We start from the raw sequence: 15,230 nt of genomic DNA on the forward strand, positions 1-15,230 counted from the left end.
TGAACCAGAGGATTTTTAATCTTTATGCCCCCTGGTCTTTTCTTTTAAGTGCTCCCTGGAAAATGGTTGAGCTGACCCTGACCTTTAGGAGTCTGGGTGAACCCGAAGATGAAGCATGACACTAGTGGAGCGTGCAAGGGTTATTTAAAGAAAGGGAACCCTTTCCCGTCCCTAGGAAGGTGGTTCAGCACCTGAAAATATCATCACCAAGCACCCTGTTGAAAAATATTGGGTAGGATAATTTGTGTACGTATGAAGCAATTAGGGAGGAAGAATCCCTCATTTTTCCCTTCCATAAGGTGGAAGAACCTGTCTACCCTCCAGACCCGAGAGAGGGATCACCCCTCCTTCTCTCCGATTCTTATACACAAAGAGCCTCATGAGTAACCCTGGGCGGAACCCTACGCTACGCTACGCTCACGGAGTGTGCGTAGTTTGCGCAACTACTTGCATTGCACGTAGCACAGTGCAAACACGCATAGCGTAGCGGACATTTTTTTGCTCGTTCGCGCTCAACATCAAGTTGGCGACCGCGAGTGAGCAAAATCACCATCCCCGCGAGACTTCCTCGCTCGCTATCAGCAACATCAAGTTGCCGACTGCAAGCATGGAAAATAAACCTCCCCGGCGAGATTAGGTTTCTCATTGCGAGTGGTCGTGTATGCTCGCAACGAGAAACTATCAGTCCGCGTTGAGCTGCCGCTCGAGTACAAATCTACTCGAGAGGCAGAAAACGACCGCTTGCACTGTGCAAGATGGCGTTTGCATCGATTGCACAGTGCGGACAAGCATCCGGCACTGTGCAATCAGTGCGTACAGCATTTTCCCTACCCCAGTACGTAGCTACGCGTAGCTTGCGTAGTGCACTTCACGCAGCTATACGTAGTGCTACTACGCCCAGAGTTACTCATGAGCACACAAAAAATATTCTTAAAATGAAGTTCCCCACCACACAGAGAGGTGAGAATGTTTTTGGGAATGGTCGGATACTCTCGACAGTGGAATTCCAATGTTAACCCTGTGGAGTAGCCCCTACAGCTGCTCGCACACACTGATGTCAATGACCTGGTTCCTTAGAATGATGAGACCATGGGAGCCGGACGGGCTGGACTGTTCCCATGAGGCACAGGGTCAGACTGATTTGCATATAGCCATGTCTGAACTGGGGTGGCAGAGTGGGTTAAAGAACGGTGATGGATTAAGCCCAGATCTTTTGACTGGGTGTGAGTGTTTGATTGATTCACAGTGCTCCGTCCATCACCACTCCCTTTTGTACCGCTTTTGGCCGCCATAAGTGTGGCAGGGTATGCTCAGACGTGAGTCCCTTGCTCACTTTGCCACTGGATTCAAGCAAGCCGGGCTGAAGAAGGCTGGAATGCCAGAAACCGGTCCTCGGTAGCTTGTTTCCGGTCCAGGGAAGACATGGCTTGGCAGTTCGGGCTGGACTGTTCCCATGAGGCACAGGGTCAGACTGATGTGCATATAGCCATGTCTGAACTGGGGTGGCAGAGTGGGCTAAAGAACGGTGATGGATTAAACCCAGATCTTTTGACTGGGTGTGAGTGTTTGATTGATTCAGATGCTCCGTCCATCACCACCCCCTTTTGTACCGTCTATGTAACCAACTGAGGTATATATTAGTTCTGGTGTGCGTATTTTCCCTGTTGAGTTGAGACCTAACCCACCAAGAGATGTGATAGTCTGACAGTAGCAAAGCTTCTTCTGTGGGAATTGATAACACAATTTGGAATGGCAGTACATTTGAATCAGATCAAAGGAATCCCTTCAAGAGCAAAGTGATGCAGCTACTATGTTCAACCTTAGGGATTGATCAAAGATTCAAGTACAGCTCCGGACTTGAAGCCTCTGGTATCATAGATAAGGAAAATTAGATGATCAAGGCAAAACTAACTAAGGCATGCAAGTCTATGTCTCTCAATTAGCCAGGTGCACTCCCCTTGGTACTCATGAGGATTTGAAGCACTCTGCATTAGAACAGGACTCTCCAAACATGTAGTATTGATGGGAAAAGCAATCAGAACTTCTTTGTCCCCGCAGCTTCATTGGGGAATGTCACAGATGACCTAGTTCAGTAGCAATGTAAAGAACTTGTGGTGCAATCTGTCTTTCACTAAGATGACATTGCAACATCAGCCCTGAGGACTGCCCCCGCCATGACCTGTACCTAAGAGATTTGGTTCACCTGAGAAGACAATTGCAAATCGTTCCGGGGAGAACTTTAGCGAAGGCCAGACCACGTCATCCTAGTAACTAACCGTGGTGTAAAATGTGCAGGCTTGGCTAACTGCATAAAAGCTTCATATAAAAAGAGAGAAGGAGGAGAAGAGGACGAAGTGGAGCTAACATCCTCTAATTTCTTAAGTCCACCGCGATTTCAAGTTTCTGAAGCATCAGAAGATGAGAGAGTTGCTAAGGGATAGTTTTCATGAGAATGTTATGCGGTGGGTCAAGATGGGAGCGAGTCATGCAGTTGAATGATAGAAAAGGATGAAATAAAAAGTTAATGTTTAAAAATACATAGTTATAAGGAGGAATAATGCTATAATGTGCTAACATAGCACCATTCACATATGAATGTAATGTTTTCGCTGAAAATCATGTGTCAAATTCTATTACAATCTGCTTGGACTGGATGAATACCAGACGGCTTCTGACAACACATTTTTCTACTGGTATGGAGGGTCATGCTCACACTTATAAAGACAGATTAACAGCACTCTTTGTGGGTAAAGCAGGAAGACTAAAGAAGGGCTCTATGAAATTACACCTTTAGCACCTAAGTTCTATTCAACACAACTCCATACCTACTTGGCAAAACGAACTGTGATAAATTGCTTGGCAAAGTAGCGGAAAGGAAACCAATTACATTTTGTCAGCAGTATCTTAATGTATAGATACTATGCTTCAAAACAATTTGGTCACACAACATATAAAATAAGTGCATGAACCTTACCTTGCTAGCTCAGTGAAAACTAATGCATCCCTAAGGGAGACAGGCATGTCGCTAGTGATTTTGTTGGTTCTTGGTTTTTTCAAATCTACAATAAGTTTTCCATTTTCTTCTTTAAAAACTTTCATTAAAACTGCTTTGTTATTTACCATTTTCAGAAACTCTTCTTTCACTTCCTCTTTCCAGCCAATTACCTAATCATGCATAAAACAAAAAAAGGTTGTGGAACTTTTTATATTCAAGCAATCAAATAAACATTTTGTTAAAGACCTGGAAAAATACAGTTTCAAAAGCTTATGAAAGTAACTTCAGTCCCTTATTAAAACAAGAAAACCTTAAAACATAGTTATCACGTCTTGGGACACCTCCAGTAGTTCCAAAGGAACCTGAAGTAAAATCAAACGAACACAAATCATTCAGAGAAAAATACATTTTAGATAAAAGAGTTTAAGAGGCTACAGGATTACTTTTTAACTGGCAGGAAGATGTTATCCTCTATGAAGATAATTAGCAAAAGCAAATAGACAATTCTTCAAAGAATACCCTCTCATTACAAATTAATTATCAATGAAGAGTCAGCTGAGTGGGTTGGGGGTTGAAAGCAAGAGATGTGCGGGGAACTGTGCGGTGGTACATTTTAATAGTCCTTCGATTGTGGCACACGTTCTGTTCTCTTATTCCGCATTCAGGCTTTTTGACCCACCTGGCATCTGAGCCCTCTTTGTTTTTTAAAATATTTTTTGTTATACAAGCCTGAGAGGTTTTGTGGCCCCATTAGGCCCATTGTGTGGCAGATGCCTGGTGCCTTTCATAAAAACCTGATAGTTACAAGGCAGTCTGTCTTGACTACCTTGTAACTATCTTGACAAAACGTTTTGTTCCTTTGAGTAGTTTAGAGCAGTGTGTTTGACTTGGTAAGCTTGATCCATCCTCACTACTCATGTTGACCCCTACTCCTCCATTGACTACCACTGAGTCAACCAATTTTTTCAAGTCCACTAACTCAACAGCAGCCATCTCGGCAGCGAATCTTAGGGGTTTGAAGCTACTGTTGTGGAATATTGCTGGGTTATCAGCTAAGTTCTTTGAGTCTCAAACTTGATTGTTCTTTGTTGCCGCCGCCGCCTCCCCCAAGAGAGTCATCTGGGGATTTGGGCATCCCGGTCCCGGCCGCGAAAGAAGACGCCGGCCGGGGACCACAAGGCCCAGCAGCCCCAGGGGCACACACGCCGTCCAAGCAGAAGCGGAGCGCCTGGAGGCGCTTAAGTAGTGCACAGTGCTCCCGCAGCGCGGGAGCTGCAAACTGACCTGTGGCCTGTTTTTTGTTGCCGCCAACCCGCCACCGCCAAGAGAGTCATCCGAGCGTCCCGGTCCCGGCCGCGAGAGAGGACGCTGGCTGAGGGCCACAAGGCCCAGTAGCCCCAGCGACACACACAGCGCCCACGCAGAAGGGGTGCGCCGGGAGGCGCTTAAGTAGTGCACAGGGCTCCCGCAGCGCGGGAGCTGCAAACTTATGGTGCCTGTTCTTTGTTGCTGCCAAGAGCCAAGAGAGTCATCGGGGCATTTGGCCGTCCCAGTAGCGAGAGAACATGCTGGCCGGGGACCACAAGGCCCAGCAGCCCCAGCGGCACACACGCAGAAGTGGAACGCCGGGAGGCGCTTAAGTAGTGCACAGGGCTCCCGCAGCGTGGGAGCCGCAAACTTACCTGGTGCCTGTTGTTCTCTGTTGTCGCCACCACCAAGAGTCATCTGGGCATTTGGGCGCGCCGGTCCCGGCCGCGAGAGAGGACATAGGCCGGGGTCCACAATGGCCCAGCAGCACACATGCCTCCCACGCAGAAGCATAGCGCCGGGCGGCGCTTAAGTAGTGCACAGGGCTCCCACAGCGCGGGGCGCTTACAAGCCAAGGGCGGGCCCGTCTGCGCCCGTCCAAGACCGTCGGAGGCCAGGCTGGGCCACCCCCTTGAGAACCTGGTTACGGGACTTTCACACAACGCCAGCGGTAAAAGCTTGGTATTGACATTGTTATATATTACCTCATATCCTTGTGATCATATATTCCCGCAATGAGTAAGCAGAAAGCAGGACTCTTGAAGCTTTTTTACAGAGGGAAGAATCCATCTTAATTAAGGAGATTCAACTCACTGAACGAAGGCTATAACTCAAACCCGTCCCTTTCCAGAATAGACTCTTCTTAACTCCAGTACTTGTTGAATCTAGTGTAATGACCACTCATGGGGCAGGTTGTCCTCAAACTAGCCCGCTACGACGACATGATCCAGAGTTCATGATAGAGGATTTTCCTTGTATTCTCTCGTCTGGCATAGAGCATAGCCCTGCTAGGTCTAAAGTCAGTACTAGAGGCCAGAAAGCCAAAGCAAGTAGAGACCATATTGCCTAACCACCTCCAAAAAAAAGAAAGTCGAGGACCATGTAAACAGTATAAACCCGTGAAAAGAACAAATGTGAAGAAATTGAGAACCACCACAGACGCAGGAGAACCTCACAAAGGCCCCTCCAATGCTAATAATATTACCCCACTTACGGTGCCAGGGAAGATTGTGGGCAGCATTCAAGAGGAGAACTTCTGGGGTAGATTGGTGACAATGATAACAGTATTACTGGATCAATTTCTACAAAAAATATCAATGGTAGAAACTAGGCTGACCAAGGTGGAGGAGCTGGTAAGCCGTAAATCTTCGGTCCCATCGGTTGCTAATTCTAAGTCCAACCCAAGTCCGCCAAATAATAGGGTGAATGGTAGGGAGGACGGTCAAGTTGTAAGCGCTTCTGAATCTATGCAAGTGCAAATCAGAAGGTTTCCTAATGATATTACTCCTAGTACTTCTCATATTCCTATGCAAACTGGGCATCTCCTCGCTAAAACAGGACCTCCAATAGTAGAACTTAGTAATGCAGCTAATACAGAAAGTGGAGTATTAGGCGCTAAGCCGCCGGGACAGAATGAAGATGAAGATTTAGAGAGATATAAATAGCCAAGATCATCAAGGCAGGCCAACGAAACTAACACAAAATCTAAATTTGCCCCCTGAAGCAACCCTGTATACGGTTATCTTGACAAATGTACCTCTTTTACCACATAATGCCTTTGAACACTGGTCGACCCTGAAGAACAAGTCATTACACTTCTTTGGTTTAAGGACTGGTACGAAGAATAGGGTGGGTGGGTCCCTCAGCAAAAACTTTACGTGGAGATTGTGTTGTGCTAACTTTTGGTTAGTGCGTGCTGGTGCGTGCAATTCTGGATAGGAGAAGCACTGGGTCAGTCAACTCTAACGACATAAATATTCTCCTTCTTGGTTAATTTTACCAACCACCAACAAACTTTACATTTTGCTGGCCCCCATTTGAAGGAGGACATTTTATAGGGAATAGGGAGTTTAGATTACGGGCTCCAGTGAGTAATCGCTTTGATGCTTTGAACCTACTGGAAGACGTTGACTGACTGGCTTTGGGACACATCTCCAACCCAACCCCGTACTAGGCTGTTCCAAAAGTAAGAGTAAGCCCGGACTGACCAGGGTAGGAAATGACTGCCCATTTAGCCCCATTAATGGTTGCCACAGGGATGAGGATTCAGGCACGGGAGCTTTAACTGCGGAAATACTCTCTAACCCTGTAAGCTGCCCAAACTGATTTCAGTCACACTGTGATGTTGCTGAGGATCCACTAGGGACAGCAATTCCTACTATTGCCTTAAATAGTGGCAAATCAGCTCTTTGTCATATTGCTTCTTGGAACATTTCAGGTATCCGTTCCAAGTTAGGCAACCACTTGTGGTGGGATTTTGTTTTACAAATTGATATTTTATGTTTTCAAGAAACATGGTCGAAAGAGGCGATCCATATGAATGGGTATAGGACCTACCATACCCCAGCAATAGATAGCCTGAGTGGGAGGGCCAAGGGTGGTCTTGCACTTCTATATTGAGTGCTTTGAAGATAAAAGAAATAACTATGTGTGCTAACAATCCCTTTTATCAAATACCTATATTGGATATAGAATACACTGCATAGTCCTAACTAGTTTTTATAATAACATCCCCCAAGCAGTAGTAGGAACTGTTATAAAGAATATTACAAAACTGTTGAAATCTGCTGGTAAAAGTAAGGCGAAAGATATGACAATACTACTGGCAGGTGATTTTAATTGTGCATTATGTGCCAACGCAGAGGACAACTTATGTGGGATCTTAATAGAAGGGGGGGGGGGGGGGGGGTATGTTCATCCCATTTTCGGCATTCTGCCTTAGGGGAACAACTTAATGGATCAATTTTTTCCCCTTGATTTGGGTTTTGTCAACTATTTGTGCCCAGTACCTGTCTCTATGCCCTGGAATTTTAGTGGTAGGGGCCTATTGTCTACCATAGACTATGTTTTATTGTCAAGTAACTATGCGCATGGTCTCTACTCATTTTATTTCTCAGAGATCTCCCTTAGCGATCACTTTCCTTTGTGCTTGTCAATTATACTAGCCTCAGTTAAATCAAGCACAAATGACCAGTTGTTAGAAAAGATAGCTATTGGGAGTGTAAATGGTTTTTCTCTGAGCTGGTCCATGGTAGATCAGGCAGCGATAATTAAGACAGTGGTGGCTAGATGTAAATTTGCCATTGAGACATGTTTGTCCGAAACAGCCGCCCCAGATACTATTTTAGCTTCATTCTTGGTGATATTCAAAACTATAAAAGAATCCCTCCTCAGACATAAAAATAGTAACCAACATGTGAGTGGATGGTCTGACTCCAGGTGTACTAGAGCATATTCCCACCTAAAAAGAGAGTTACACAAATCCAAGAAACCTGGTCGATCTGAGGACTGCCAGATGGGAATACAAACAAGCAAGTAAGGGTAGCAATAACACCGTGAAGAAGGAGGCTTGGGGGGTATTACACATGGCTCGGTGGCGAACGATAGTTTGGCATTTTGGAAGGCTGTCAAAACACCTTTTCTCTCATGTGAGGCTGGCCCAACCATTGAAATAGCTATTAGTGAGGATCAATGGATTGAACGCTTTTCAAGAGTATATAACGGTGAGGGAAATCCTGACATGACGGGTAGTAATGTTCAGGAAGATTACAACTCGAACCCACCTCATCATTACTCTGACCTGTTGTTCACTCTAGATGAAGTGGAGCGGGCACTCACTAAAAGTCAGGGAGGAAAGGCCCTGGACCAGAAATAGATTTGTTTAAATCAAATTATCCCTCTGTGGGGGCCGATCATGTCCCAGGTGCTTACTACCAGCTGCAGGGCCGGACTAGGAACAGAAAGCAACCCTGGCAAATTTTGCCCAACCAGTCCCCATCAGGCTTGTAGCGAGCGAGTTCGTCAACTACTAGGGGGGTTTGGGGTGTCTCCCCCCAAGAAAAGTTTGGAAAATGACAGACCAAAATGGTGTATTTCACAGCACCTAGGCACTGACCAAGGCCTGGTCACACCAGACCAGAAAGCATGAAAACGTCACACATAAGCACCCAGGCCAGATACCATGGAAACGTCACACATAAGCACCCAGGCTGCCACTGCCAGAAGGCATGGCAATGTTTCACGTGGCACCCTAGCCAGCAAGCATGAAAAATTCACACAAAGGCACCCAGGCCACTGGCACTGGCACACTTTTCAGAGTGTGGGTGCTGCCATCAATGTCGCCTGTACATCACTGAAGTCATCATGGGATTGTGAAAAATTCAAGAATCAGACAAAGAACAAGGGTAGCAATTGAGCCTTGCCTATTCCGGGACATATAAAACTTAAAAGTGTATGCCAAACCATTTACATACACTGCACTCTGCATACTGCACCCTGCCTTATGAAAAGGGCTTGCGCTAGTGGTGACATCCTGGTGACATGTATAGTAAAAGGGAATATTTTTAGGCCTGGCAAAATGTTCCTTTTGCCAGGTCATAATGGTAGTTTTACAACTGCACAGGCAGACTGCAATGACAAGCCCTGGCACTTGTTTAAATAGGCTACTTACGTGGGTGCCACAATAAGTGTTGCAGGCCGACTAGCAGTATTTAATTCACAGTCCCTGGGTACATGTAGAAGGAAAATGCTACTTACCAGTATGCATCTGTTCTTGGCATGTTGAGCTGCTGCAGAGTTGCACACTGTGCATAGATCGCCACCTAGTGTTGGGCTCGGATGTTTGCAGTTTGTTGTTGTCCTGAAAAGTTCTTTGGAAGTCACGAGATAGGGGACTCCTCCTTAGGACCACATTGCGCATGGTCATCAGCACCATCCCCAGATTGTTTTTCGCCATTAGGGAAATGATGGAGCTTTGCAAGAAAAGGAAGGATGTCCATGTAATTTGTATCTAATTAAGATAATACTGGAACAGACAAGGGTAGCCGGGGAGGCGGGTGGGCGTGTGCAACTCTGCAGCTCTACATGCCAAGAACAGATGCATACTGGTAAGTAGCATTTTCCATTCGAGGCATATGAGCTGCAGATTGCACACTGTGCATAGATTATATAGCAGTACCCATTCTTAGTGGCGACCACCCCTATCTGTTGCAGTAGTTTGGAATAATGTTTTGGGAACAGCCTGGCCCACATTAGCTTGTTGTTTTGTTTGCACATCTACACAATAGTGTTTTGTGAATGTGTGCAGTGTAGACCATGTAGCTGCTCTGCAGATGTCATCTAGGGGAATGTTCCCTAAAAATGCAATTGAAGCCCCTATTTGTCTTGTAGAGTGAGCTTTAGGAGAAACAGATAACGTACGTTTAGCTTGTGGTAACAAATCTGTATGCATGTGACAATCCATCTAGCTATCCCAGATTTTGAAATGGGATTTACCCTTGTGTGGTGGTGAGAAAGACACAAAAAGTTGTTTTGTCTTACAAAATGTTTGTGTCCTTTCTATGTAGCATAGCAATGCTCTTGACATCTAATGTGGGAAGAGCTCTTTCTGCTACTGACTGTGGTTGCGAGAAGAAAATGGGCTGTTCCACAGATTGATTGAGGTGGAATGGAGAAAAGACTGGGCAGGATTTTTGGATTAGTACGAAGAACTACCTTATTTTGATGCATTTTCAAGAAGGGTTCTTGAATGGTTAGTGCTTATAGTTCACTAACTCTCCGTAGAGAAGTAATAGCTACTAGGAAAGCAACTTTCCATGTTAAAAATTGTAATTCACATCTGTGTAAGGGTTCGAATGGAGGTCCCATTAACCGTGTGAGAACAACGTTTAAATTCCACACAGGTGAAGATGGTACTCTGGGAGAAATTATTCCTTTAAGGCCTTCCATAAAGGTTTTAATGGCAGGCACTCTGAACAGAGATAGATGTTGTCTGTTTTGCAGATATGCTGCTATTGCAGCAAAATGTAGTCTAATAGGAAATCTTCCTCCACTGCATCGGTGTGTAAGTCCACCCCATGATATTGTGCAGCCCTTTGGACTAGTAGGTTAAAACCTATAGTGTCCTCTGGTGGGGAAGGTCTGGAAGGGTATACATCATCTTGTGGGATGTAAGGCACATCAGGGGTGTTGTAATCATCCCATGGATTAGGTGGTCGAGGGGGACTATTGGTCCCTGCCGGGTCGTGTGCACCCCCACCTGTGTCATCAGAATCTGTGCCTACATCATCATCTGGATTAGTAGATGGTGTAGGTGAATGATGTGGTGTAGGAGGAGGAACAGTATGGGGAGGTGGGGGAGAAGGGACTCTTAATGGGGAGGTTGCAATGTCTCTCTTCTTTGGAGGGGGAGGAGGTGCTGGCACCTCAAGTGGTCTCTTCTTAGAGCGGAGAGTTAATTGTTCGGTTTTAGGATCCTTTACTAGAGTTTTCTGTTCTTCTGAGTAGGGCAAGTCCTTCGGCATCGAGGTTTTCGGCTCCGTAGGTTCTTTCGGTACCGAGTCGGTAGCTGGTGTCGGGTCTTTTGACTTAGGAGTGTGCCCTTTTGAAATGTCTTTTACCGGAACCTGTTTTTTCGGTTCCGGGTGTTTTTTCGGCTCCGACGCGTGTGAATCTGACACTTTGGGCGTTTTTTACTCGGCTCCCAGTGCGGTTTCGGCATCGATGAGCCGCTGCCAGTCTTCGCCGCTGTGTGCTTAGGTGTCCGAGCAACGGTCGGCGTAGTAGAGGAAGATGGCTTCTTCGGTGTCGGTACAGGATTGGCACCGGGAATAGGCTGGCTCGAGCCAGAGCCGCCTGAAGGCTTAGTGGGCTTCTTTGCCGGGCCCGAAGGCAGGGCGTGGGAAGCAGTGTCTCAGTGTGCACCTGGGCCCAAAGGTGAGGGTGTGACCGAAGCCTTTTTTGAGGGGGACGAGGAAGGGTTGGGGTCGACGGTCTTACTTACGACCCGTTGAGCTGGAGAGATGTCCTCAACATCGGAGTCTTTGGCATCTGAGGATCCGATACTCTTTGGCGTGCTGGTGTTCTGGCACGTCGACGCCCTCTTCGAAGATGTCACCGGGGATCGAAGCGGACGAGCGAGCTATGGTTCTCCGAGCTAGTCAGTCCCGAATGGTTTTCTTGGAGCGGAATGAGGCACACGCCGAACAGTCTTTGGCCTCGTGCTCCGGTGAAAGGCAAAGGTTGCACACCTCATGTAAGTCGGTGTGGGGAAACTTCGACCCACATTGGGGACACTTCTTGAAGGGCATACTTTCCATGAGCTAGAAAGTAAGGCCTAGGTAGGCCCGCAGGCCTTTGTCGACGACCGGAATCGAAGACTTCGAAGTGGTAGAGAATCACGTTGATGTGTAGTGCGATCAAAACAATACCGTCGAACTGGGTGAGGATTGCAAGCTGAAGGAAAGTCTGTTCCAAACCGGAGCACAGGAACCACATCCGAGCCCGGATGGCGGAAAAAAATATAGGGATGGAGCCGATGCCCATGCGCAATGTGGTCCTAAGGAGGAGTTACTTATCTCGTGATTTCCAAAGAACTTTTCAGGACAACAACAAACTGCAAACATCCGGGCCCAACACTAGGTGCGATCTATGCACAGTGTGCAATCTGCAGCTCATATGCCTCGAACCTACATTTCTAGGGCCTTACAAGTAAATTCAATTTGCCAATTCAGTGTAAGCCAATTTTACCATGTTTAAAGAAAAAGGCACACGCACATTAACGGTGGTAAAGTGCACTGAGCCCTAAGAGCCAACAAAAATGGCCTTTTTTGATGTAATGAATCAGATCAAACCTGAATTCAATTTGGAGGAATCTGAGGCCGACAAGGACTTATCTAACCATGTCTCAGCAGTCAGTATGAACAATACGTATCTAAAAAACACTTCACAAGGGAGGCCTGTGGAAGACTAATGCTACAGCTTACCATCCTTGAAGAGCATCTCCCCCTGAAGTCCCAGTATCATTTTGAATGTTTAACAAAGGAGAGAGTTTACGGATGCATATTCATTAAAGTTCGTTTAAAGTATTCTGAGTGTTATGTGAAGCAGATACGTATGTCCATTTACTTTGAGGAGTTAATAAGTGGCATATCCCACTGCCATTGTATCAGCAGCAAATAGTTACAGACCCTACCACAAACCATTTAGCCCAACCGTGAACATGAAGCATAGGTTGTCCTCAAGGGCACTTATGTGACAATTCACTTGTGTGACAACTTGTAGGACACTTTATGACAGGGATGTGCTTTACATGTTCATCGCATGTGTGCAGCATTTGAATCTCAAAAGAACCTGGAGGGGACTACGGACAGTAATCCCATTTAAATGGATGGATATATGGATGGATGGATGAGCTTTGATGAGAGGACAAAGATGTCTTGCGAAGGACATTGTAAGAGTTTGGCCCAACAGCTTTATCACAGTATATCTAAGAAAGCCAGCGCAGGTCCAAAATACAAACAGTGCACCATCCGCCTATGCACACATTGTGTTAAGGCATTCAATAAAAAAATCTGGGTTTACAATCTGGAATATGTGTTCCATCTCCCACCCGTACAAAGCCGAATAAAAGTATAGTAGCCATCTCCAATTCTTGTTAGGGCCTGCGCGCACAAAATCAAAAATGTTAATTATGATGATTGTCACATTGCCAAGGTATTTAAAATTATAATTTGCCCTTAATAGACACTTCCTCTACGTCGATATGGTCACTGCTATCAGCATATACATCGTTTTCTCCCATTAACTAAAATCAGACTTGTCCCCACATGTATCCCATATGTGCATATCTTGGCAAAGATCGTTCAGGGTCTTCTATGCATATTAAAATATCCGCATTTAGCAAAATCCTGTCTTCCTTGGATGACCCTTCACCGAAACAAATGATCTACACAATAGCACCGGACCCATGCAACTGATTGTTCCTGTGTAAACAGAAGGGGAAGGAGGGGACACCACTGCCTTAGTTGTGCCTCTTTAGATGGGGCAGGGGTCAGACAGACAAGGTCCTATTTACCAAGACCGCCGCCCAGGTGTCCTCAGTGAGGACCCTCAAATGCCTCTGAAAACGTTTAACAAAATTCATCTGGACCTGGCTGGTAGTTGGAACAAAACCAGTGCATTGAGTCAAAGCCTTCTTAACATCAGTTCATTTCAGTTCAAAAGGCTTTATTCGGTTTGTGAAACAACCATAAAAGCAATCAACATGTTATTAGACAAACAATATAACATCCACTACAAAATGTGGTCCTCTGATAGTGCAATAAATATATTCTAGCAGCAAATTATACAAATGACTAGTACAGTTCATTATCATATGAAAGGAATTGTTAACAATAAAAATATTCTAGCAACATTTGTGCAAATGACTAATACAGTTCACAGCCATGTAAAAAGGAACTCCCAACAACAAATCGAAATTAGAAGTAACCGATAGACAACCATGCAATTGTTTATCAAGAAAATAGGTTTCCTAGCAGTAATTAATTGCCTTGTATAAACGGCGTCCGAATGGCAATATAGATAATGGTATCCAATACATGAAATAGCACAATTAACCGTCAAATATGATATTTTTCCTAGCAACAATAGATTTTAAGATAAAAGAAGCAGTATAAAAGCATACACCCAGGTCAGTAAGCATTGCTAATAATTTCATAGCTACGTTCGATGTTCTCACATTAAATTTTAGAAAGATTGGTTTCAAATAAAAACGCCTTAAGTCAGAATACAATTTACAAAACAATAAAAAGTAGAAAGTACTTTGGTTAGAGGTCCCAAATGCATGGACAAGGGATCTGTGGGCACATTTTGATCGAAGGGAAAGCAACCAGGTGGTGTACAATACTTAGTATTAAACGGGTCAAGATGAACTGATGAGATGGCCTAGTTACAAAGGTCAGATAATCTTGTAAGCCTCTTCTGGTCTCCAGCTGGTGATAAAATACAGAAGTAGTTTGCTCCCCAACTACTTTCATGCGCTATTCTTTTTGGTAGACTAGGAAGGAGCTCTTGATTTCCCATTTAGATACTAGTGTAATACATCCGGGATCATCCCGGATTGGTGAATCAAATAATATTTTACACCAATTCAGGATGTTCTTAAATCAAGGGATCTTGAGACTTTTATCCATGGATAAACAGTCATTAATAATAGATTGAGTCAATTTTGTCTCCTCTTTAACCCAAATAGATCTCCATAAAAGTAAACGTCGTAAACCAGCAAGGTCAGATAAATAGTTAATGCCTACTTCACCGTGAATGATTTCATTTGAGGCTGATGGAGGTAGGCACGATAAGTGTTTAACATCAATTAAGACATGGGCCCGCTCTTATTGCAGTACTGGGATAATTCCAGGGTGCCAATTAGATGTCTTAGTATAGAGAGAGTGTCTCATACTGCGACCGGGTATAAAGGCAACTACGGCGTTCTGGTCACTGTGTATCAGTGAGTGACTAAGCAGCTTTGCACAATCTAGTTACCAGAATTTTGTCCTTTATTTTAGCTTCCAGGTTAATGAAAGTGGTGAGGTAACAGGAGGAGCATTGTGCTGGGGGGCGTCCAGGATAACTAAAATTGTTGCAGCACATGAATCATAAGGCAATGTCCCTGCCTGCGCGGGCCGGCCCCAGTGAGTGAGTACTGAGTAGCCCTCGAACTGCACGATGCTCCCCCCGGCCCCACCTCGTGGCTCTAATCATTAGAGGTGCAGCTTGGGCAAAGCCAGAGATAGACTGCTGCACTGTGGCCCTTCAGAATCACTCTGTGTAAGAGTAGGAGCTGTCTATGTGAGTGACCTGGTGTTGCATCAATGCCTTTTTCTTCTGCTTTGCCCAGAAACACCAACTCCCTTCAATCAGCCAAAACGGA

At 45.2% G+C, this 15,230-nt stretch overlaps 1 protein-coding gene across 1 annotated transcript in view; it reads right to left on the reverse strand.

Annotated features, from left to right (window-relative positions):
- The window catches only part of RNF17 (ring finger protein 17), a 2,333,865-nt gene that overhangs the window by 1,464,772 nt on the left and 853,863 nt on the right, over positions 1-15,230 (reverse strand). The window contains exon 18 of the mRNA XM_086933472.1: positions 2,975-3,165. Coding sequence (XP_086789598.1) covers positions 2,975-3,165 — 191 coding nt within the window. The remainder of the gene's footprint in view (positions 1-2,974; positions 3,166-15,230) is intronic.

The sequence above is a fragment of the Lissotriton vulgaris genome, chromosome 8, assembly GCF_964263255.1.
Source record: "Lissotriton vulgaris chromosome 8, aLisVul1.2, whole genome shotgun sequence".
Classification (NCBI taxonomy): domain Eukaryota; kingdom Metazoa; phylum Chordata; class Amphibia; order Caudata; family Salamandridae; genus Lissotriton; species Lissotriton vulgaris.